General features: G+C 37.3%; 2 protein-coding genes across 3 annotated transcripts; one reads left to right on the top strand and one right to left on the bottom strand.

Moving 5' to 3' along the window:
- Window positions 1-1,464: 1,464 nt before the first annotated feature.
- Window positions 1,465-6,947, bottom strand: LOC111794933 (cellulose synthase-like protein D3). The gene is made up of 4 exons (XM_023677133.2): window positions 6,497-6,947; window positions 5,222-6,118; window positions 3,530-4,340; window positions 1,465-3,435 (listed from the first exon to the last, which is right to left on the bottom strand). The coding sequence occupies exons 2-4, from the start codon at window positions 6,082-6,084 to the stop codon at window positions 1,678-1,680; spliced, it is 3,432 nt and encodes a 1,143-aa protein (XP_023532901.1). The 5' UTR covers window positions 6,085-6,118; window positions 6,497-6,947; the 3' UTR covers window positions 1,465-1,677.
- Window positions 6,948-9,493: 2,546 nt separating this feature from the next.
- Window positions 9,494-14,602, top strand: MEE50 (ARM repeat superfamily protein). 2 transcript variants are annotated; one of them, XM_023678827.2, is made up of 4 exons: window positions 9,494-9,600; window positions 12,387-13,058; window positions 13,137-14,033; window positions 14,192-14,602. In XM_023678827.2, the coding sequence occupies exons 2-3, from the start codon at window positions 12,464-12,466 to the stop codon at window positions 14,030-14,032; spliced, it is 1,491 nt and encodes a 496-aa protein (XP_023534595.2). In that variant the 5' UTR covers window positions 9,494-9,600; window positions 12,387-12,463; the 3' UTR covers window position 14,033; window positions 14,192-14,602. The 2 variants fall into 2 exon arrangements, with proteins under 2 accessions (XP_023534595.2, XP_023534596.2); XM_023678828.2 differs by having other exon boundaries at window positions 9,496-9,600; window positions 12,422-13,058.
- The last annotated feature ends 11,446 nt before the right edge of the window (window positions 14,603-26,048 follow it).

Raw genomic sequence — 26,048 nt, 5'->3', positions numbered from 1 at the left:
TTAGTCAATTTATGCATAACTCTACAAAGAGCCTAGGGAGGTTGTATACCAAATTAAGAAGACTCTCGGGAACTGAATATTTCTTATAAAAACTGATTCGAGAAATGTTGAGATTTATATCGATGCAAACCCGACATGTGATATTACAGATCAAATATCTACTTCATGCTATTGCTCTTCTATGGGATAATCTCGTAACATGAAGGAGAAAAAAAAAATTAGTATGTGATTGCAAGAAGTAGTGTTCGAAGAGAATTTAGATCTTTTGCTCACAGAACGTGTGAAGACGTGTGAAGACATGTGGATTGAGAGAGTCGTACGTGAGTTGGGTGGAAAGAATTCATTTTATCATGATAAGACAAAACCCGTTAAAAATTGATCAACACTTCATCTTAGAAAAGGCTAATAATGAAATAGTTCGACTCGGTTGAACTATTCTCACCAAACCGTTGCCAATACAAAATTTCTTAAATGATAGTTAATATCGAGTAATATAGACATGCCATTTGTGACGGTTTCTTAGTTGAAACTTTAAAATAAAAAATTTATCGTGTTGGATTTTCTTTTTGTTCAAATTGACCGTTACTTGTTTTTGTTTGTGTTCATACCAAATGCTATACCTAATAATTTTGAGATATTGAAATAAGAATTGGTACATTGTAAAATTAATAAATAAATTCACAAGAAATTGACATTTGAAATATTGGTAATGCTTATCTTTAATTTATTAAGTTTGATGATGTATATCCCAAAGACATCATACAGATAAATAAAATAAAATTATACGACAGTTGTCAATTTAATATAGGGGAGTCGTCTCATCCTTCATTGCTCAGAGTTTCATGCGGTTTTACAAGGCTTTACCTGTTCCCGACATGGATACGGGACTTCTGTAAGAGAACAAGAAATTCTCATCACAAGAAAACGCAAATCACGCAAAGCCCACCCAAGTTCATTTTCTGTAGCTACTAGCTAGTCATCTCAACCCCTCTTAGGAAACGAAGGTGAACAAAGCACGTGATGTAGAGGGGGCCCACAAGCACCCGATTTGCTCATTCCTTCTTCGGTAAATTCGACCTCCTTTTCACTAGTGTTGACGCAATGCGCATGTAAATAGGAAAAATCAAGTTCTTAACTTTATGTGAGATCCTGTATGAGTTAGGGAGGAGAACGAAGCATTCTTTATAAGGATATGGAAACCTCTCCCTCTCCCTCTCCCTAGTAGAGGACACGTATTAAAAACCTTCGAGAAGTCTGAAAGGGAAAAGCACACAATATCTACTAGCGATAGGCTTGAGCGGTTACACTTTAGCTCATAGCTCATTGAAAAAAGATTAGAAATTCGAATTTTTTCGAGTATAATCTCTCAGTTATCAAAGTTATATCTAACAAGTCCAAGTTTCTAAACGCAACCGTGCAACGTTCAAGAAACAAACTTATATTGTAACCCTAATCACTCAAGGCTATATTCATGTCCTCTAGCATTTACTTGATCAAAATGGTAATTCAGAGGCTAAATCAACAGAGAACAAAAGAATCAAATGGACGTAATAATCTATCACAGGCTGCTCAAAATCCAAGACGCTATCAAAAAACTTAGAACTACCCATCAGAAACAGCACATGAAGAAGAACTAAAGAACATTGCTGGATTGATTGATATCAAAACAAACAGCTCTCAAGGGAAAGAGAATGAACCTCCAATATCATTTGCACCATTTGGGGGATTAATGGCTACCCAAAGAAGAGATATGGTGATGGCGATAAGTCCCGACCACACGAAAACAATGGTCGGTGTCCTCCCTCGTCTTCCCATTAGCCCTTTGGCGAAAGGGTAGAGATGAGCTAGAACCCAGAAACTGAAGAAAACACCACCTATCAACCGGCTCCACTGTGGAATTGTACTGTAGATGGTTCGACTGACTCCGACTGCGATGGCGATCAGGTTGACCATCATGATCGTGATGGGTGGAATCATGAGGGACGTCCATTTCACAATGTAGAGATCGGCGAACTCGTCATCGACGTCGTCACCAGCTGATTTCGATGTCAAAGTGAATGAAATCTCAATCCCAGCAATGACTTTTAGCAGACCCTGAAGAACAGCAGCAAGATGAGCACTGGTGCCTCCAATCAACCAAAACTGTTCATTTCTCCACCATTCTTCTAATTCAATGCCAGACCATTTGATTTCAAGAACAGCAAGCAGGCATAGAGTGATGGTGATGACTAAAAGGTACGTCAGGAAAGTAACATTGAGAGTTTGAACAATGAACTGCCCAGAAAACAGGGATAGTGCAGGGAGAAAACAGTAGACTATTAGGAAAATGGAAGTGAACGGATAGATTCCGACGTTAAGATAGGCGATCTTTTGCAAAATTTTCATTCTCGGACTAGCCAAAAGGGCGTTATTTCTAGAGAAGAAAATCTCGACTGACCCGGTAGCCCATCGGAGGACTTGATGGAGCCTATCAGTGAGATTGATAGGAGCGGTTCCACGAAAAGCGTCACGTTTCGTTACACAGTAAATCGACTTCCATCCTCTATTATGCATTCTGTACCCAGTGACCACATCTTCTGTGACAGATCCATAAATCCACCCGACTCGTTGTCCCCATTCGGTCTTGTCTTCGTACCAACAAGAAATGACACTGATTGCCTCTGCAACGGTTGATGCATCGAGAAGCTCACGAGGAATGGTGAGAGCACCAGGCGGGCGTCCATATTTCACAGCTGGGTGATCGGCTAATGGGCGTCCTTGAAACTCTGCAACTGGAATTGAATCAACTAGAAAAGCAGAATTTCCAAATCTTTTTGGGAACAAGGATATGTCCATTTCTTCATCATCAGAGTCGCCCATTCTCAGGCCTCGATGCTCTTCCGGGCTACTCGCAATCGATGTATGCTTACCCCGTTTACCAAAGCAACAGCTACAGCAACCAGCATGCCGCTCTTTTGATCGATGTGGGTCAAAACCGTAAAGGGCAATCCTTCTAAAGAGACATCCTGTTCCAACATATACTGGACCTTGAAGTCCATCGAGAGCTCGCATGTTAACATCGAAAAACACAGTGTTGTGATTGGCATATCGATCTGAAGGATCAATGCCCTCGAACCTTTGCGGGAACTGAACATAACAAATACGATCCCCTCCACGGTCCATCATGAAACACATTCCTTCTCTCATTGCCTGGGAGTTGTAGATATAATGGTCACAATCAAGGTTGAGGATAAATGGCCCATTTGACATAATAGCTGACGCTCGAACTAGAGCATTCATGGCCCCTGCTTTCTTGTTGTGATCATAGCCAGGACGTTTTTCACGAGAAACATAAACAAGAAGAGGAAGACGGATGTCAACCTCAGATAGATCAATTAGTTTAGTTTCTTCGGCAGTTCCATGCAGTGGTTCGTCACTCGGAGGTTTAAGCATCACCTGCATATAACCGATTATTAGCAAGCCTCAAAAATATCAGGGAACAATCAGCAAGCAGATGGAATATAATATTGCAATGAGCTGAAATACGTACCTGTATTATACCAGCGTGATCGCCCTTGGAGTGCTCGGAAGAAGGTTGCATCCACGTTCCAGGCCAATGTGTTCCGTCGGCCATCCATGTTGCTTTAGGGATCTTTACACTCTCCACTGGTCCGTCATCAGCCACATGTTGCCTCTGATGCTTCATAGCTTTGATTTCCTCCCTTGCATGATAGGCATCAGATCGACGACGAATAGAATCAGGAAGGCCATTTATTCGAACCTTGAATTCATCATACTCACGTTTCACACGTCTCCGATCCTTAACAAAATCTGATCGTACTTTATTCTTGAATGGATCTCTCTTCAAATTGAAGTAAGACTCGGGATTTCGAGGTTCAATATTATGTTTTCGACAGAAAGGAACCCATGTGTTAGCAAAACTTGCTGCTTCTGCCATGGCCTCAAAGGTTAGAAGCGCACCTCCGTCATCCGAAACATAGCAAGCAAGCTTTTCGACAGGATAATCAGCAGCTAAAATCGACAAGATAGTGTTAGCTGTGACAAGAGGGGGTTCTTTTTCTGGGTCAGCAGTAGAAACAAAGACATCTATTCCTGGAAGATCAGATTTTCCAGTAGGATTACTAGGACTAGGTGTTTCAAACTTATCCTTCAGTACATTAAGATCTGTGGCCCGGTTAACGGGGCAGAGCTTGGGCAGTTGATCAAGAAGCCAAGAAAAAGCAAACCATATTTCACAAACAACTGACATTGCCCACAGCCAGTATGCGTCAGTGTTCGGATGCCGAATCCTCCAAGCCAAAAAAAATCCAAGAACAACCATACGAACAAGAATGAGAAGCCTGTGAAGAAGGGTATTGCAAAATAAAAGTTAATCGGTCATCGTGGGAACGGAGTAATGAATATGAAAGTTACAAAATATTACAAATAAAACGAGATAAACAAATTACTTGAGGACCGAAAACAAAATTTCAAATCATAATGCGAATCGAAACCAAAATGGGTAGTCTAACTGTGAGACCTCATATCAGTCGGGAAAGAGAACGAAACATCCTTTATAAGGGTTTGGAAGCCTCTCTCTAACATACGCGTTTTAAAAACCGTGAGGGGAAGCCCGAGAAGGAAAGTCCAAAGAGGACAATATCTGCTAGCAGTGGACTTCGGTCGTTACAAATGGTATCAGAGCCAGACACCGAGCGATATGCCAGTGAGGAGGGTGGGGTGACATGAGGTGGTGTGCCAGCAAACACGCTAGGGCCCGAAGGGGAGGGGGTGGATTGGGAGGTCCCACAGATTGGAGAAGGGAACAAGTGCCAGCAAAGACACTGGGCCCCGAAAAGGGGTGGATTGTGAGATCCCACATCGATTGAGGAGGAGAACGAAACATCCTTTATAAGGGTGTGGAAACCTCTCCCTAGAAGACGCGTTTTAAAAACTTTGAGGGGAAACCCGAAAGGGAAAGCCCAAAGAAGACAATATCTACTCGTGGTGGACTTGAGCCATGGATGACTGATGCACTACTCGTTACCTGGACTACTGTCACAGGCCATCAGCTGACCATATCAAAGCCACACATAACTTTCCTACTATATTCGAATCGGGAGCTTCTTCGATTTCAAAATTTATACAAAAGTTTTGGCCTCGACTCCAGAATCGAGAGTGAAATTACATATTCTATAAGGTATAGAATGAAAGAGCAATCAGTAAGAAACAGAGATCATACCTATACGGGCTGATAACAGCAGCACGAATTTGAAGTTTTCGTGTCAATGGCCTCCATGGTTTATTCATAAACTCTTTCGGCTCGACAACCTCATCGTCTTTATCATTTCCATTTCCAGCAACCCCATCCTTTGGCCATATAGCATTGCCATATCCATAAGTACCCTTTGTTTCAAAAAGCCACCTATTATGATCAAAATCTCCAACTCCCCTCATGGACTTTGTCGATTTCATTAACGACAATCTTCTCTCACTCTTCGACATTGTTCGTGGGGGAGGAAGTGGCAATGGTCGCCCATGTTCGACGGCTATTTCATCCATTTCTGTGTTCTTATACGGCTCCTTGCAGCCAGGGCAGATGCCATTCCCTGATTTAACAGCATCGACATAGCAATCTCGACATATCTTGAAATCACACTCACAAGGAAGAATGTCATTACCACGTTCATCACTCATAACCTTTGCATCACACCCCGGGATTGCGCATGAAGATCCTTTCGTGCCAGCCATTTGAGGATGGATTGCTTCAGATTCAATTACCTTATCCATAAGATGAGCTCGTGTCATACTATTAAACCCCCCCGTAAAGAGCGAATTCGAGACATATTGCTCTTCAACCTTCTGTGATATGGATGGATCCATGGGCTGATTGTCAGGTGTTGGTGGTATATGCACTGTGTAGTTTGTAAACTCACCACTCCCCAGTTCACTATCAAGATCATCCCTCGAATAGTTAACGTACCGACCAGAGGACGTTCTCCGAGCAAACGTCACAGTCTGAGGCAATGGTTGCCTTTGTGCATCAGACACATTAGAATTTGATGACAGATTTGAACGGGTGAGCTTAAATGACTTTGAAGCCATAATAAAACACTAAAAATGATTCTTCCTTGAGATTCTACAGATCAAAAATGCAAAAAATATAAGCCAAAACAAGAATCATCACAACCAAGAGTTAGATCCTACCACTCAACAACTAAGAACACAGATATAAAAAACATTCTCCACCACATCATAACTCAAAATCACAATAAAAAGTAGATCCTCGATCGATCTATTAAAGCTTCTTAGAGAATCTCACAAAAAGGGTCAAGAAAGTGCTGTACACAAGGCTTCCAAGAGCAAAAATGGCGGAATATAAACAAAATCAAGAACAAAACGGTAATGATAATGGGAAAACAAAGAAAAACCCATCAGAGAACTCAAACCCTGCTACATTATCTCAACTTCAGCAGCCAAAAATGAAAGACCAAGAACACAAAACACGAAATCAAACCTCCAACGCTGTCTATTAGCTAAACACCAAAGATCGAACAGATCAGCCGCGTCCGCCGCGTCCGCCGCATTCAGCCGCCGGTGATAAAGAAACCAAATCCAAACCACTAATCTCTGCTCCAGAATGAAGTAAGAAGAAGAGGAATTAAAGGAAGATTCAGAGCGAAAAGTGGAAATGGGTCACAAGCAAGCATGAGGGGGAAACACTAATAAAGCATGATTAGAGAGTAGAGATGATTTTGGGATTAATTTAATCGGCTTGAAATGAGATTAAAGTTGAATGGGTTTGAATTTGAAGAAAGTCGTGGAGCAGATTAGATGAAGAGCCGGCGTTTGTTTACCGGTTGCTATCAAAATCTACCATTCCGCCATTTGGGTTGCTTCAAAAATTAGTACAGAATTGATTAAATTACAATGGGAGTGTGGCATGCTTTTTGTGTCCTCGGTTCAATCCGGACAGGATGGAGAAGAACGCGGAGATTTAATACAAACTTTTTTGTTTTTTGTTTTTTTTTTTTTTTTTTTCTTTTTTATCAAAAAGTTTAATAATTAACGTAATAAAGTACTATATTTTTTTATGAATTGCACATGGTAATTCATAATTTTTATTTTTATTTTTTAAATATTTTCCTCACGCTTTAAATAATTTATTTTTTCAACTTTTAATTTTTATATTTTTAAAATATTTGTTTTAATCGAATTTAAAAAACGATGTTTCGTCCTTTGTTTTATTTTTGTATTTCATGAACTCAACTAATAAAAAAAAAAATTATTTCCATTTTTAAAAAAAATATTTTAAAATTTTAAAATTTTTAATAATATCCTTAAACTCTTCAACGTTAATATTTTATTTTAAAAATAATCTTAAACAGTTATGAAATATTTCCCAAAAAAAAAAAAAAATCAAGGATAATATACATCTTTTTATAATTAAATTGGATTGCCTTTTTTTTTAATGTATCTTTTATAACTTTTCTAATTTGTTTTAAAAAATATCCATAAATTTTGAAAAGTTTTAATTAAATTTAATATATATATATATATATATATATAACTTTCAAATTTTCATTGATTTTCTTTAATATATTTAAAACGTTTAAAAACATATTTACTATTTGAACTAAAACGCCAATGTATTAATATTATTTTGGAAAATTTATGAGTACTTTTGAAACGTGTTATTAACCGTAAGAATATTTTTTTTTTAAATTTTTGAAATTTTAAAATATTATTGAAACTTTTAAAAGTTTAAATAATTTTGAAGAGGAAAGTATAATTATTTTTATTAATTTAGCTTAAAAAAACATAAAAAAAAAATAAAAATATATAATTCTTATAGTTTCAAGAAAATAACAATTTAGTTTTATAATTAAAGGTCGATACATAGTGTAGAAATTATTTATGGTAGTTTTATTGAATCATTAGAATTATTTTATGATATGTTATCCTATCTTAATAATATTACAATTTAACCATAAATTTATAGGTTCAGTGATAGATCTAGCACTGGATCTACAACTTATTAATTTCTTTTTTTATTATTATTAAAATAGTAATAAAAGAAAACCTTTGCTTCAAGATCCAAAATTAGTTCATGTGCATACTTTCTTCTCTTTTCTATCTTATTAATTAATTATTCTTCGATTCCAACGCAATATTAAATTAAAAATTTAGAAATTTATTAAACACGAAATTAAAAGTTTTTAAAATAAAAAATAATTGTTTTTTAATTTGGTTAAAAATTAAAATATTAGTTTAGTAACTAAAGTTGACACTGATTCATTTAACTTGAGACCGGAGTCCTAAGACGAGATTACATTTTCAATTCTCATCCTACCTAATTTCCTGCCCCACTTAATATATATATATAGATTTTTATAAATTCCACTTCCCATTAGAACTCCAGTCGTCAGTCCAATTTGGTGAAATACCTTCCTGCACCTAATTGATCAAAAAGTTCGCGATGAGTGGCACGGGCTCTTTTTTTATTTTTAGTGTTGTTATGGGCCCGATAGTCGATACATAGACGGAGGCTTGCATCATGCTTATTCTGGAAGTTCTCGCTCCTTCCCCTTGGTCTCGCAGCTTCGCTCCTTCACCTATCGGTCTCATTTTATATATATATAAGAAAGGACTTTTTAAAATTCCAATCAATTTTATATCTTAACTTTTCAATAAAAACCTTGATTTATTAATATGTTCTTTTTTATATTAAAAAAATATTATATTGAAAAATAAAAAATATACTGGAAAAAATTCTAGTAAATTCCCTGCTTGGAATCTCAACCTTGATTCCACGAAAATAAATGGAGACTTTCGTTAGGGTAAGAAATAAAATAGGTGGTGATGATAGAAACGAGAATGACTTTTTCGTCTCGGTCTTGTGGGTATCTGTACGTATGTCGCTCTTTAAATGATAATAATAATAAAAAGGGGTATGATTGTATCTTTTAATAGTGTCGAGGTCAATTATTTTTAGGGAATGTGAATTGATGAGATGCATATTAGAATTTGTTGGCTACCCTTTTTCCTAGAGATGTGTGTCATTCAACCATCTTCCCCACGTTGTGGGGTACACAATTTGAGTTATAAATGTAATAACTTAGTTATAAATGTAATAGCTTCACTCGCGTCTGAGCAAAAAGTGTCACAAGTTAATGGAACTAAATGTCTGCACCAAATTTAAACAAAATTTAGATCAGTATCAAACTAAATAATAGAAAGGAAAAAAAAGCATAGCAAACGATAGCAAGAGTGAAGAGCGTACGAGAGCAAACTAAAACGATAGCAAGTCGACCTAGGAATGTGCAAGATTTCTTAATATATTTTATAAAATTTTATTGTGTTCGAGTTAACTTCAAATTTTATTCAATGAACTTGAAACTTCAACCGAATTTATTCGGGTTCGAGTTCAGAAAATTAACCAAACCCAATTAAACTTCTACCGTTGGAGTTGGGTCAGTTCAAGTTTAGGGGGTTAGGGATTTAAATTTTTAACCCATATTGAACACCCCCCTTAGACTTTCTTTTTCAATTTATTGGAAATTCTTTTGCACGAGAAAGCTTCCAAACTCTCCGGCAACACTCCAGGACTTCCCCGGCTAGGTATGTTCTTCTCTTGATGTTCCATGTGACTATGATTATTTGGATGCTGTTACTGAGTATTAGAGAATTCTCCCCAAAAGGTTCTTGGATTATCTCATTTGTCCTCCCAAAACTCTTCGACTTGCGAAAAATCATACGTTTTTGAAAATGTTTTTCCACAGCCTATAGATTGCTTCAGTGCTCTTCGAATGGCCAAATTTAATTTTGATCTCCTTCTTCGTAAGGGTGTTGTCAGGCTGAGTATATCGCCGAAATCCAAAGCCATTTGGCTAAGAAACCTAAATTTCTACTTCTCAATTCGTCCACTCCCAAGCCCCCACGAATTTGAAGGGCTGTAACTTTTTTCCAATTGATATTAGGCCTCCTTTGTGTTCCTGTTTGCAATTTTATTTGGTTCATATGGAATGTTAGGCTTCCTTTGGAAACCATTTTACTTTTGTTTTATGCTCCTAAAATTAAGTTTATAAATGCTACTTCCGTCCCCTGTAAGTTCGTGTTTCTTTATGTAGAATTCTACTTTCGGTGTTTTTTATTATGCAGGGCTTGATATATCTGTAACATCCAAAGCCCACCCACCGCTAGTAGATATTGTCCTCTCTAGGCTTTTCCTTTCGGGTCTTCTCTCAAGGTTTTTAAAACTCCTTTGATAGGGAGAGGTTTCCACACTCTGCTTCGTACTCCTCTCCAACCGACCGATGTGGGATCTCACAATCCGTCCTCCTTCGGGGCCCAGCGTCCTCATTGGCACTCGTTCTCTTCTCCAATCGATGTGGGACCCCCCAATCCCCACCCCCTTCGGAGCCCATCGTCCTTGCTGGCACAATGCCTTGTGTCCATTCCCCTTCAGGGCTCAGCCTCCTCGCTGGCACATCGCTCGGTGACTGGCTCTAATACCAATATGTAATAGCCGAAGCCTACCGCTAGCAGATATTGTCCTCTTTGGGCTTTTCCTTTCGGATTTTCCTCTCAAAGTTTTTAAAACGCGTCTGCTGGGGAGATGTTTCCACACCTTTATAAAGAATGCTTTGTTCTCCTCCCCAACCGACGTGGGATCTCACAATATCAAAGGTTTATATGAATTTTTGGTTAATTATTGAAAATTTTGAAATTTAAATTGACAGTGAGTTATTCATGCGGAAGACAATACTGTAAGGGAATAACTTGTTTAATTTATATTAGTATAAGCAGAGGAATATTTAACGTATTTTTGACATGAGCAGTTTATGAAAATTTTCCTGAAGTCTCTCTAGAGCTTAGGCAATGAGACCTTCTCTAACTCTTTCTCTTTATCCTTGTCGTGGATGTTTTGAGTAAGCTTGTGCTACTTTGAGTGAAGAAGTGGGTGGTTCAGGGGCTTAAGCTGGGGTCTGAGCCCATCTACTTGTCCCATAATGTAGCTTGCACATGATATCCAATTTTTCTGTTTGGAACAAGAAAACTCTTTGTTAATCTCAATGTTTTATTGTCATTCTTTGAAGTCATGTAAGGGTTAAAAGTTTAGAGGCTGCAGGCACATAGAGATGTGTTTAGAGGAAGTCTCTAAAAGCGAAGGCCAAACTGTAGGTCACTTGACCTGTTCTGAGTTGACTAATCCCGAAAGAGAGGTCTTTCTTTTGAATTATGAAATCACATAGGTTAAAAAACTAGTCGAGAGTTCCATCGTTGGTATAGGTTGAAAAGCAAGTCAAGAGTTCTATCTTTGGGATCAATTGTTGTTCTTCTAAACTTCGGTCTTCCTCTATGCTTTCCTTGGATTTTTTGTACCATCTCTCTGATAGAGAGGCTTTGGATGTCGCATGTCTTCTTTCAATTCTTTAGGGGTGTTGTGTTCTTTGAAGGGGGAGGGACACTAGGTTCTGGACCTTGGATGATTCTCCTGTAGTTCTTCCTTTAGGTTGTTGTCATGCCCTTCCCGCCCCCCTTCTGCCTATGCTTTCTTCTTGCTCCCCTCTGTAATGGCCCAATGGCCCAAGGCCACCGCTACCAGATATTGTCTTCTTTGGGCTTTTCCTTTCGAGCTTTCCCTCAAGGTTTTTAAAACACGTCTGCTAGGAAGAGGTTTCCACACTCTTATGAAGAATGTTTTGTTCTCCTCCCCAACCGGTGTGGGATCTCACTCCCTCTCTAGAAGGTGAAAATTCCAAGGTAAAATTTTTTAGGTAGCAGATATTGTCCTCTTTGAGCTTTCCCTCAAGGTTTTTAAAACACATTTGCCAGGGAGAGGTTTCCACATCCTTATAAAGAATGTTTCGTTCTCATCCTCAACCGATGTGGGATCTCACACCCTCTCTAGAAGATGAAAATTCCAAGGTAAAATTTTTTGTGCGGTGGTTTTGTATGGGAGAATCTACACTTTGAGCTACGTCTAGAGACGTTCCTCTATGTTATTTCCACAGTGGTGCATTCTTTATAGGCTTTAGGACATCTTTTGTGGGGTTGTTCGTTTGTTCCATCCCTTTGGTCCTGTTGGTTGGATTCTTTCAATTTATGCTTGGTTTAGCTTAGGGACTGTCTCGCGGTGATTTGTGAGAAGGGCACTGTTTTGTAGCATGCTATTTTTTTGGTGTCGTGGGGGGTTCGACTGACTTGAGACGAATAGTAGAATTTTTAGAGAGGTTAAACGGTTTTGTGACGAAGTTTGGGAGTTGGTGAAGTTTTATGTCTCGTTGTAGGCATCAGTCACTCGACCCTATTGTAATTATGATCTTGGTTTTTAATTTTTTAGATTGAAGTCCCTTTGTGTAGGTTATGAGACATTCTTATTGATGCCTGTACTTGAATTTCAGATTCTGACACAAATATTTCAACCTTTGCCATTCAGAAGCAGCCTTGTTTGTGGCTTACTAAGTAGTTTTGTCGACAAATGAAGAACTCAGCATCATTTGAGCAGTCTATACCTGAAAGAATTACTCAACCATTGTTCAGTGCATCAAACTCTTGCACTCTAGAAACATCCTTAGAAACCCTTATTGAAGCTTCCAAAAGTGTCAATTTCGCTTCTCAGAATATCCTTCCTTGTGTGCTTGAGTTGATTCAGTGTCTCGATTACACTTCTAATAATGCTCTTCAATTGTCAGCCTTAAGGCTCCTTAGAAACCTATGTGCTGGAGAAATTAGAAACCAGAATGTTTTTATTGAACAAAATGGAGTCGGAGTCGTTTCGAGCATTTTGCAAAATGCTATGCTTTTGTTTGATCCCGATCGTGTGATCATTAGACTAGGACTACAGGTTCTAGCAAATGTTTCATTGGCTGGAGAAGAACATCAACAAGCAATTTGGCGTGGATTGTTCCCCGACAAGTTTGTTTCACTTGCTCGTATTCGTTACTGTGAGATTTCGGATCCTTTGAGTATGATTCTCTACAATTTATATAGTACAAACACCGAACTGGTCGCATCGCTCTGCAGTGACGTCGGGTTGCCTATAATTGAAGAGATTACAAGGACAACATCTTTAGGTAAACTCGTAGATTTTCTAACTCTTAGATTTCTTTGAAATGTCGTGTTTTAACACTCCTTTTTTGATGTTTTTTCAGTTGGTTTTAAGGAAGATTGGGTGAAGTTACTTCTTTCAAGAATCTGCTTGGAGGAACCTTATTTTCCTCGACTTTTCTCTGCATTACGCCCTATCGATTCTTCTAAAGATGGCGGCGAAGACATGTCCTTTTCATCTGAACAGGCATTTCTTTTGACAATCATATCGGAGATATTGAACGAGCGAATTGGAGATATCTCTATTCCCAAGGATTTTGCGTCGTGTATACATAGAATATTTCAAAGCTCCATTCCTATTATCAGTTCCACACCGATATGCGAGCGTAGTCTCCCAACAGGCACGACTGCAGTCGACGTTCTTGGCTACTCGCTCAATATTTTACGAGATATTTGTGCGCAGGACGATGGTAAGGAAGGAGAACGTAAAGATGTCTCCGAGGATGCAGTTGATGTGCTTCTCTCTCTCGGACTTATCGATTTGCTTTTGGGCATACTTCGAGATATCGAACCACCAGCCATCGTTAAGAAGGCAATTCAACAAGCAGAGAACGAGAATAGAACAGATCTTCCAAACACGTCGAAGTCGTGTCCATGTCCATATAAAGGGTTTCGAAGAGATATCGTTGCTGTCATTGCAAATTGCTTATACAGAAAGAAACACGTACAAGACGACATTCGAAAGAAGAATGGAGTGTTTGTGCTATTGCAGCAGTGTGTTGTTGATGAAAACAATCCATTTTTGAGGGAATGGGGCATATGGGCTGTGAGGAACTTACTGGAAGGGAACATGGAAAACAAAAAACTTGTAGCTGAATTGGAGGTTCAAGGGCCTGTAAATATGCCTGAGATTGCTGAACTTGGTCTTCAAGTTGAGGTGGACCCAAAAACAAAGGCCGCTAAGCTTGTCAATGCCTCACGACCATTTAAAGACAATTAAGGTAACAAACTGTGTTTCATTTGTGGGTTTGGACGCTTGTTTTTAAGGTTGAAATGTCTGTCTTGAACTGAGAGTTTTATTTAAGGTTTCACAATTTGCATTTTATGTTGAATGTTATAGGACTGGTGCCTAGATCACTCTCTTATTACTATTTTGTAGGAATGAAAAACGTGGTACATGAAGAAACAAGAACCAACGCAAGCTTCTTCTACTTAGCGCCCACAAATATTGCCCGAACTCTCATTATTGGGCTTTTTCTAAACCAGATACAGAAGATTTCTTGCCCGAATCATCTATTGGAGCTATCAAGCAGTCTAGTTTGAGCCTTTGGTGAGGGTCACAACTTCAGTGATGCCAACACTCTTCGCGGTATCAAGGACTCCAGCTCGAGTTCCATAGTTGTCGATGCCGGTACTCTTGGTAATGTCAAAGAATCTAGCCCCATCTCTAGCAGCGGTGGCCATCATTAATGATCCAGCTTTTTAATGCTTAGACAATGATCGGGGAATAAATAGTGATTTTATTATTATGAAACTACTTATATTATTAATATTATATTATATTCTATAAGTAGCTTACTTTTCGTTCTCAACGTCCAAAAATCATATTATGAACCTCTGTAATATGTGGAATATTGAATAATATGTCACTAACGTATGGTAATACAATTGATACCATGGAGATATATGATTGACCCCGAGAAGGCTAGCACATTCCCACTAAGTCCACCCCCTTTGGGGCCAACATCCTTTCTAGCATACTGCCTCGTGTCTACCATTTGTAACGGCTCAGGCACATTCCCACCAAGTCCACCCCCCTTTGGGGCCAGCATCCTTTCTAGGATACTGCCTCGTGTCTACCATTTGTAACGGCCCAGGCCCACCACTAGCCGATATTGTTCTCTTAGGGCTTTTTCTTTCGGGCACCGCTAGAAGATATTGTCCTTTTTTTTTTTAAACACCCTTATATAGGCTTTAAAACGCGTCTGCTAGGGGAAGGTTTCCACACCCTTATAAAGGGTGTTTTGTTCTCCTCCCCAACCAATGTGGGACATCACAAAAGGTAAAAACACTTAATATAATCCTAAGTCCAAGAGGTCTCTATTTGCAATGTTATCGTCAGCCGTACAGGGGTGCATTGCCTTTACTTGAAATAGAAGTAGAACACGACTTGAGTCTTTTAAGAAATACCCAGTGACCCCACTATTGGGGTCAGGAAATGCAAACACATGCTACTCGTGATCTAGGGACCTATCGTTAAAACCATCATAAGGGTGGCCCTCAATCTGGCAAAATTGGATGTGTAGTACTTCCCTACCCACGATTCACGCATGCGAGCGTGGATCCCAAGGCGGTTTGCACCCCCCTGGACCCATCATAGTCAAGCTAGTAGCCCGTAGTGATGTCCGGAGGTCAGTAGACCCCTAAGTGTCATGCGAAGCAGGATGATGATGATCATCATCATCATAGTGTACGAGTCCATACTCATCATCATAAATGGGGAAGTAATCCGATGTATATGTACACACAAAATGCATGAGGTCCCAATAGTTTTCATCTCTATGACACAACCCTATACTCCTCCACATATTACTCTAAGTACCATGCATGCATTGACCTTCATACGATCATCATCATTAACATTAACTAGGGTTGTGTCTTAGAAAAATTGTCATAATGCATCATGACATTTAATACATGTATATAATCATAATATGGAATAACGTCATATTATGTCATCTCATCATCATACATCTTACATTGCCATGTTATTATGCATCATCATCATCATGTTATCATATCATGTCATCGTCTCATATCAAAATATACATCATCACATCATTATATAACGTCGTCACATCATCATATAATATCATCACATCACCGTACAATATCATTACATCATCATATAACATAAAACATAAACAACATGTGCAAGGGCAACTAAGTACATGTCGTCGTACATAAGACAAGTCTTCCGACCGAGCCGATAGTAAGACACTTGGTTGGTATCAGCCAACGTTCTATCTAGCTCTAAATTTGCTTGCATTTATCATTCAAATTCGTTCTCATAAGCTTCACATATTTTGAATATAAACTTAATTTCTTTTTATTTTTTATTAATATCTTTTTTCCTGGTTGTTAGAGTCATTTATGAGATTGTAATTTTATTCGGCAACATTCTAATTGTCTCCAACTGTTTATCTTGTTTTTGCACCTTCCCAATATATATATTTTTTTTAATTAATACCTTCCTAAATTGTCTCTATAAATATCTTTCAAAATTGGTTATCTATCTTTTAGCTAAACTGTTGTTTGAGGTGATATAACTTTGAGCTTCGTTTTAATTTTTTTGGCTCAGGAAGGCCACAACTTCATTGATGCCAATACTCATGGCGATATCAAAGACTCCAGCTTGAGTCACAACGTTGGCCACAACCTAGTTGTCGATGTCGATCCTCTTCGTAATGTCAAATCACCTGGCCTCAGCCCTCGCGCCAAAGGCCATGGATGTTGTTATTCTCTTTTAAGTAGCCATTATGAACTATAAGCATTAGTTCATAATTCACAAGTCACTTGTCAAATATTAATCTTTTCAATTCATAGGCTTATGGAGAGAGATTAAATATTTTGTAGTCCAGTCTTATATAAACTAATTGTATAGGATACTCTCAATCACATATCTTCGTGCAAACGACCCTTAAGTTATTTTTTGAACATGATCGTGTCATATGTTAATTACAAATTATTCCGGATTCCACATATTATAGAGATTCATAATCTGATTTTTGGACGGTCGAGAACCAAAAGTGAGCTACTTATAGAGTATTTGTATACTCATTCCTGCTATTTTTTTTTTTTCAAATGATACATGAGCTTACTCGGTATGGGATGAGTGTTATCGGAGTATTGGGACTATGGAGTTGAAATATATCAGCATCTTTTGTAGATTCTAGAACTCTTAGATTATGTGAATTCTACACTGCGAAACCATTTTACGAGCTTTATACATGGATTGACTAAAATTATCTACTTCAAATGTTAAATCTAAATATTTTATGGGATCCCTAGCGTTTTTTTAATAACATGCACTATTTGAGTTTTATGAAAAATATAAGTTGTTTCATATTAATAAAATCGCTCTTTATTCACTGTGTTAAAAGCGATAATTGTCTAAACATTAAAAAGCTCGATCATTAACAACATCCCTTATGGCCACCGCCTTTCGGGCTTGGGCCAGATGCTTTGACATCAACAAGAGTATTGGCATCATTGAAGTTGTGGCCATGATGACCACCGCCTTTCGGGCTTGGGCCAGATGCTTTGACATTAGCGAGAGTATTGGCATCATTGAAGTTGTGGCCCTCACCAATGCTCAAAGTAGACTGCTTCGGAGTTCCAATGCCAATGGGTGGTATGGGCAAGAAAGCGTCCGTAGTTGCTGCACTCATCGTACTGAGAGACCTTGCTTCTACCAGTCCAAGCAAATTTGCATTGCTTAGCAACGAAAAAATCAAAAAGATGCTCAAAGTCTTCATCATTATAATACCAAATAGGAATATGTAGCAAGAGAGAAGAACCAAGTTGTTGTATGATATGAAAAACCCATTCTTTCAAAACATATTTATAGACACAAATTAGGGACGTACGAATTGAATAAAAAATTATTTATAAACACAAATTAGGAAGGAAGGTGCAAAAACAAGAAAAATGGTGCATAGTTTTCAGAGATAAATTCGGAGGTTGCCAAATAAAACTAAAACGACCATCTTATCTTGAGTTAAAAAATTCAGGACACTATCTCTGAAAACTACAAGGTTTTAGTTAATTGAAGATAAGATGGTCATGACCATCTTACGAGTTTACTCAATATTCGGAGGTTGCCAAATTTTTTAACGAATGGAGGATTGACTTGAATAACAAACTTATGTCATTATTTTAAGTTATGGGCATCTCATGCATTTTTGTGTCATATGCATTGAGATATTTCGCCCTTATGATTAGTACAGATGCATACCTTACTACATTTATGTTCACCATGATATTATGTGGTCTCTTTCACTCTGTAATGTCTGATAGCTCATTAGTGAGTGCTAGCTAGGTCTAGGGTACGTATACGAGCCTATCTATTGGGTCCATTTGTGCATGCTTGGGTCGTGTATAGGGAAGTACTACACCCCAACCCTGCGCATTATATTTTTAAAATGATAAGTCCCACCATATCGCATGTGGTTGCATTTGTTGGCCCTAACAGATCTTTCTCTTTCCTTTCTGCTTTCAAGACTCAACCGAAAACCTTTTCCTTCTTGCTTGAATGGTAAAGTGGCTTCGCTACTGAGAATTGTGGGAGTTTCTAAGGAAAGCTATCTTCTCAAAGTCAAATCAGAATGAAAAAGGATGGAGTTCCAGCAAAACCCTTTCTAAGGATGAGGACAGTAGGGAGTTCGCTCGAAAGAATTGGCCAAGCTTTCGATCACTCTATTGTTAGATCCAAGGCACGTCTGAATCAAGCTCTCGAACAAAGTATGCACCAAACAAAGAGAAGTTTTTGATTGAGGATGGTTTAGGGTTTTCTGCTGGAGCCATGATTTCCGTCTCTACAATGGTGATCCAATGCATGCGCCTATGTTGGGTCTCGCAACTCCATCTACTGTCTTCTTCTTTGAGTTTCGCCTGTTTTCTATCGTCTCGACTTTCGGAATTGGCATGACCCTTGAAGGTCCTACGAAGCTTGTCTCACGCCCCCCTCTCACAATAAAGCTAGGGTTTGTGTAGAAATCGGTCTTATCAAGAAAAACCTCCCAAATCGTGTTTTGATTGGATCGACTGTGTATGTATGGTTCACTAGCAAGAAATCGTTGATTTTGGATTGAATACCTAAGTTCTGCACGCATCGCACGAGGTCATGCCCGTCACGAATGCAAAGTGGCAAATAAGGAACCAAGTCTCAACCCGTCACCGAGAATGTCCCTTATTTTAGGAGGTAAAGCTGCTGAGCTGAGCTCCCTGATTGAACGAGTGATATGAACCAAAAGACATCAATCATACAATATGTAAATGTAACCTAAAGTAAATAAAATGTCTTAAAATACAATAACTCTAAATTACTCTAAATTGTAACCCACCCAAAATTTATAACAATCAAACTTCATTCTTCATTGAAGTATATTGTATGATTGATGTCTTTTGGTTCATATCAACGAGGGTTGAACTATCTCTTTTCTTTCACTCGGTAATTAGGATGGATAGGAAGTCAAGACGAAAGAAGAATGATCCTTCACCGGAACCTCAAACATTTTCCTATCCTAGTTTACTGTTCAAGAATCAGTTCAGGGAGAAGAAAATGAAAGAAGAATTCTCCTTTACAATTCTAAATCATAAGGAGAAAGCCGAAAGCAAGATGAATGAGACGGAACGAACTGAACTCAATCACCTATCCTAGTTTACTGTAAAAGAAAGAAGAAATGAATTAGCAGCAAAGACTCAACCTCAAATCTTTTCCTGGGAGAAGAAAATGAAAGATGTATTCGACTGAACCGATATGACCTGAAAAAGAAAGTGTTGAAAGTCGAGACTGATGATTCATGATCCTGAACTATTCTTTCACAAGGTAAAGCTCATGAACCTATTAGTCTCATTGCAACCACATGCGATATGGTGGGACTTATCATTTTAAAAATATAATGCGCAGGGTTGGGGTGTAGTACTTCTCTATACACGACCCAAGCATGCACAAATGGACCCAATAGATAGGCTCGTTTACGTACCCTAGACCTAGCTAGCACTCACTAATGAGCTATCAGACATTACAGAGTGAAAGAGACCACATAATATCATGGTGAACATAAATGTAGTAAGGTATGCATCTGTACTAATCATAAGGGCGAAATATCTCAATGCATATGACACAAAAATGCATGAGATGCCCATAACTTAAAATAATGACATAAGTTTGTTATTCAAGTCAATCCTCCATTCGTTAAAAAATTTGGCAACCTCCGAATATTGAGTAAACTCGTAAGATGGTCATGACCATCTTATCTTCAATTAACTAAAACCTTGTAGTTTTCAGAGATAGTGTCCTGAATTTTTTAACTCAAGATAAGATGGTCGTTTTAGTTTTATTTGGCAACCTCCGAATTTATCTCTGAAAACTATGCACCATTTTTCTTGTTTTTGCACATTCCTTCCTAATTTGTGTTTATAAATAATTTTTTATTCCATTCATACCTTCCTAATTTGTGTCTATAAATATGTTTCATAGAAGTGGTTTTTCATATCATACAACAACTTGGTTCTTCTGGTATTACAATGATCAAGACTTTGAGCTTGGTTTTGATTCTTTCGTTGCTAAGCAATGGAAATTTGCTTGGACCGGTAGAAGCAAGGTCTCTCAATACGATGAATGCAGCAACTACCGACGAAATCTTGCACATACCACCCATTGGAACTATGAAGCCGTCTACTTTGAGAGGTGGTGAGGGCCACAACTTCAATGATGCCAATACTCTTGCTAATGTCAAAGCATCTGGCCCAAGCCCGAAAGGCGGTGGCCATAAGGGATGTTGTTAATGATCGAGCTTTTTAATGTTTAGACAATTATCGCTTTTAACACAGTGAATAAAGAGCGATTTTATTAATATGAAACAACTTATATTTTTCATAAAACTCAAATAGTGCATGTTATTAAAAAAAACGGTAGGAATCCCATAAAATATTTAGATTTAACATTTGAAGTAGATAATTTTAATCAATCCATGTATAAAGCTCGTAAAATGGTTTCACAGTGTAGAATTCACATAATCTAAGAGTTCTAGAATCTACAAAAGATGCTGATATATTTCAACTCCATAGTCCCTCTACTTTGATAACACTCATCCGATATCGAGTAAGCTCGTGTACCATTAGAAAAAATAAAAGTAACATGAATGAGTATAAAAATAGTCTTTAAGTAGCTCACTTTTGGTTTTCAATCATCCAAAAATCATATTATGAATCTCTATAATATGTAGAACCGGGAATGATTTCTAATTAACATATGAGAGGATCATGTTTAGGAAATAACTTAAGGGTCTATAGTAGACGGATTGTAACGACCCGAAATTTTCTACTTAATTTAAGGTCGTTACTATATACATATGATAACTCTTTAAAAGTAGAGTCATATCAAGTCTTTTTGTATTTAATATGTCACTCGTATTCACCATTTTCTCATTATTTACCTCATTTATTCTACTTAGTGAGCATAAAATCGTTTATTGCGGTCCAACATGAAAAAAATATGATTTTGCATAAATCGATTTTAATTATACATTTAATTGAGTTATGTGGTAAAATTTCAGACATTTATGTTGAACCATGAGGGAGTAGCAAATCTGGAAATAAATGGGGGATGACATGGAAATTTTAAATCCACGTCAGCAGTCCAAGTGGGTCATTGATTAACCAATGAGGAACATGTATGTGGACAACTTATTCCTTTTCAGCCCTAAAGGCCCACGGAGTAAGTGGACAACTTATTCATTTTCAGCCCTAAAGGTGAACTCATGCTCAATATAAAAGGAAAAGAAGACCAAGAATAGAGAGCCACATTTTAGGGAGAAAATCGAATTACACAGCAGCAGCCTCTGCAGTGAAACCAGAAAAAAAGAAGAAAACCCTAATCCAACAGCTATTGACAGCTGTGAAACCAGAGAAGAAGAAGAAAACCCTAATCCAAACCCTAATCCAGCAGCTATTGACAGCTGTGAAACCAGAGAAGAAGAAGAAAACCCTAATCCAGCAACCAGAGAAGAAGAAGAAAACCCTAATCCAAACCCTAATCCAGCAGCTATTGACAGCTGTGAAACCAGAGAAGAAGAAGAAAACCCTAATCCAGCAGCTGTTGACAGCAGATGGAAAAGGAGACCAACAAGGATTGATTAGGGCAAAGAGGTGGACGTGAGAGCTCAAGAGAAGGGAACTTCCATTGACGAACGACAACAAACTAGGATAACTCTCTATTTCCTTATTCTCTTTCCTTATTCCATCAATTTTACATGATGAAGATGCGGATTCCTCTGTTTAATTCAGTTTGGATGGAGAGCTAAACTTAATAGAGGAGGCGAGAGAGTTTTATATAGTTTAAGTATGTTGACGGTATGATTTTAGTTTATTAAAGAGTTGCTGTTAATGATTTACATGTACGTTTAATTAGCTACTTTACACATACATAGTTGCTCTCTTATTCGGGAGAAGAGAGGGAGCAATGAAATCCTCTTTAATACTCTAGTTCCATAGCAAGGAGACTTGAAGGGTAATAGAAGGGTTACGAATAATTCTTCTCCTAGAGTCTTGTTCATAGAAATTACAACGATTATGGAAATAATCACCATTCATGACCCTCGTAAGTGGGCTTCAGAATCTATTAAAAGGAACTAAAATCTACCACAAAACTCAACAACTTATCTATTTAATCTCTCTTAGCCGAACCTCCTCATTATAGTTGATTTTCTCATCATTTTCTGAGAGAGCAAGTTTTTCGAAAACATTGAATGCGGAAGACTTCATTTAAAATTCCATAAAACATAACATTTATCTTAAAACACAGCCATGGACTTACGTGTTTCGAAAACATCTTTAAAACGACACAACAAAAGACCCGAAATAAAATAAATAAGCATTTAAGTTAAAAATATCCTATTCTAGCCTAAGTCTAAGAAAATAAATACCACTATCCTATGCATGTGCCATAGTCTCGAGTTGCGACGCCGTCGTCAGCCGTACAAGAATGCCTTGTCTTAACCGAAAAAATGTAATAGCACATGGCTTGAGTATTTAAAGAAATACTTAGTAAGTGACCCACTAATGGGGTTAAATGCAACAATGACATGCAATGAGATGATGGAACCTATCTTTCATTCTATTTTCCCTACGGTGCTGTCCTAACGGGTAATTTTGGACGTGTACCATATACTCTACACACAGCCCATACGTGCGAGTATGGGCTCACGAGTTAGTTCGTACACCGCTGGGCCACCTTCCTTATCCGGTGGGCATATTCTGGGAGCCCTTAGACCGGACACCTGCTAGAACTAGTAACTGTCACGACAGCGCTATGCAAAACATAACGATCGTTGTCCTGCCATTGGATGTACACGTCTGTACCCTCGTGATGGGATATGGGTATCCCCCAAATGCATGAGCACACATAATGCATGAGGTCCCAAAACTTTTCCATTTTCATTATCCTTTAATACAACCCCGCTAGAATTATGTACATATCGTATCATTTTCATATCATATCAGATATCGTTCATCATTCACATCATATCGTTTCTCATTCTTCAATTCTCAAATCATACATAATTCTAACAGGGTTATATTTCATGTCATTTATCGTAATTTCATGTCACTCATATCATGCTGTATACACACAATTTAAAAGAGACCTGACATAACGTTCTATGCTTTTAACATAACATTTCACCATATACACATCATACCATGACATATTGCATCACAATGTATCATACCATAAACAAGTCATAACGTAAACACTTCATAGTCATATCGTTCTCTAACTTATCATAGCCTTAACGTTCTTATAACTATCACAGACATATCATTACGTGAACGTACCTTAGTCATATCATCACAAGAACGTATCCTAACGTTATCGTTCTATCAATCATAACGCTATCGTTCTATCAATCTATCACAAACCTATCCCTTTCTACCCATAACCTAATTGTATTCTTCCATCAATCTCTCTTGTCCATATCACTCTGGTATGTAACCTAACCTTAACGTTTCATGAATGTATTTTACTCCTATCGTTACATTTCGTTTTGTGCATCTTTCTCGTATCCTATCTCAAACATATCCTTGAACACATTGTACCGTAATTATTATCATACAATTCACATATTATAACATAACATAAACATATTATAAGCATATTGATTCACAGATAATTCACACATATCAGTATATATGACACGTGCAGAACCACAGGCACTTGTCAACATCAAATATAATCATGCCGATAGTAAAGCCACTTACCTGGTTAGTTTAAGTCGTTGTCACCAATATATCCTTAATGAAAGTTCGATTCCGTCCTTTGAAATCCAAGTCAACCTATGTGAGCCCATGACATTAATTTCAAGTTTGAACTCTATAAAACTATTTCTCTAATTTACATTGCCATGGTTAAATTTTGATATTTACTTACACGAAATTTAATGTAGTTCCTTGCCCTCTGATATGTCCCGTTTTACTTTTTAAATTCTGTTCAACAAATCTTTCCTCAATCTTCCCTCTTCCTCTCTAATTATTTTCATCTATTCTTACTTCCAAATCTGCCATTTTTATTTTTATTTTTTTCTTTTTAGTTAACAGTATTCTGATTTCCATCTCTATTTCATTTTTTCTTATTTCTTTTTGTCTTCATTTCTAATTTGGTTAACAGTTATATTCTTAGCTTTTAATTTAATCTATTCATTTGATTATATTATTTTTCTATAATTTATATAAAATTATTAACAATTAATTTATATAAAATTATCGACATCTAAATCATTGCAACAATTCAGCAGATCTAAAATATAATTGGTTGTGATTTCCTAAAACCCATACAAAATTCTTTTCCTTTAATCTCTGATTCAAAACTAAATAATTGTAATCGAAGATTTAACCTACTACTATTAACCTCTTCAAATGACATATCTCTTTCGGCGGAACTAAATCTGCTTAAACTTTTGTTTTTGTTTTTGTTTTTTTTTTTTTTTCTATTTGTTTTTGTAGGAAGGAAGAAATTCTAATGTGGGTAAATCTGCATTGTTTTTAAGAAAGTAATTCATGATTTGTTGCCAGATTTATTTTTAGGGAAGGAGTGGGGGAGAGATTGAAGAAAGGAGGAGGGATCTGTTAACAAATTTTTTTTTTTTTTTTAATTTTTATGATTTATTTTTTTTATTATTTTATTATTATTATTATTATTATTACTATTTTATTTTATTTTTCCGGTTGTTACACCGATAAATTTGGGTGTCGGCAACACAATTGATACGACCCACTTTGTAATTGTTACAAATGATTTGATACAAATCGTTCGTATGAAGATATGTGATTGAAAGCGTGGAAAACCCTCCATGGAGGACTAAAGCTACTCTTAGGAAGAGAGTGGGAGAGATAGAAGAGTCTATGCAATCTTATATATGTCGAGGCCTAACTTAACCACCGAGTGGTCAAGAACATGATTGTCAACTTTGGAGGCACCCATAACTTCATGACGGAGACCGAAGTGAAACACTTGAATATCCTTTGGCACTGAGACATAGGACAAATGAGTTTCTCATAGTGAATTTTAAAAGTAGTGGGCATGCTTGGGTCGTGTATAGGGAAGTACTACACCCCAACCTTGTTCAGACTGAAGAAAAAAAAAAACCTAAGATAATGCCATTATATTTTTAAAATGATAAGTCCCACCATATAGCATGTGATTGCATTTTTTGGCCCTAACAGAAGGGCTACCTACAGATGGTAGTGTTGTGATAAAAGTTATTAAGCCAGAATTAAGATATCTGCATTCATGTCTATTTGGTAACCCTTGTGTTAGATAAGATATTTAATTTAAATACACGTTATTTATATTCCATCTCTTTATTTTATCACAGTATTGTTTGACGGTAGGTTGATATTTTGTAATTTTATATTATTAAAAAGAAAATATCATGAATGTTTTAACTCAAGATAAGATGGTGCTGGATGAGGTTTTAGTTTTATTTGGCAACCTCCCAATTTATCTCTGAAAACTATGCGCCATTTTTCTTGTTTTTGCACCTTCCTTCCTAATTTGTGTTTATAAATAATTTTTTATTCAATTCGTACGTCCCTAATTTGTGTCTATAAATATGTTTCATAGAAGTGGTTTTTCATATCATACAACAACTTGGTTCTTCTCTCTTGTTACATATTCCTATTTGGTATTATAATGATGAAGACTTTGAGCATCTTTTTGATTTTTTCGTTGCTAA

This window comes from Cucurbita pepo, chromosome 5 (genome assembly GCF_057944985.1).
Source record: "Cucurbita pepo subsp. pepo isolate OVF chromosome 5, ASM5794498v1, whole genome shotgun sequence".
Taxonomy (NCBI): Eukaryota; Viridiplantae; Streptophyta; class Magnoliopsida; order Cucurbitales; family Cucurbitaceae; genus Cucurbita; species Cucurbita pepo.
This window is presented reverse-complemented; position numbering and strand designations above follow the sequence as displayed.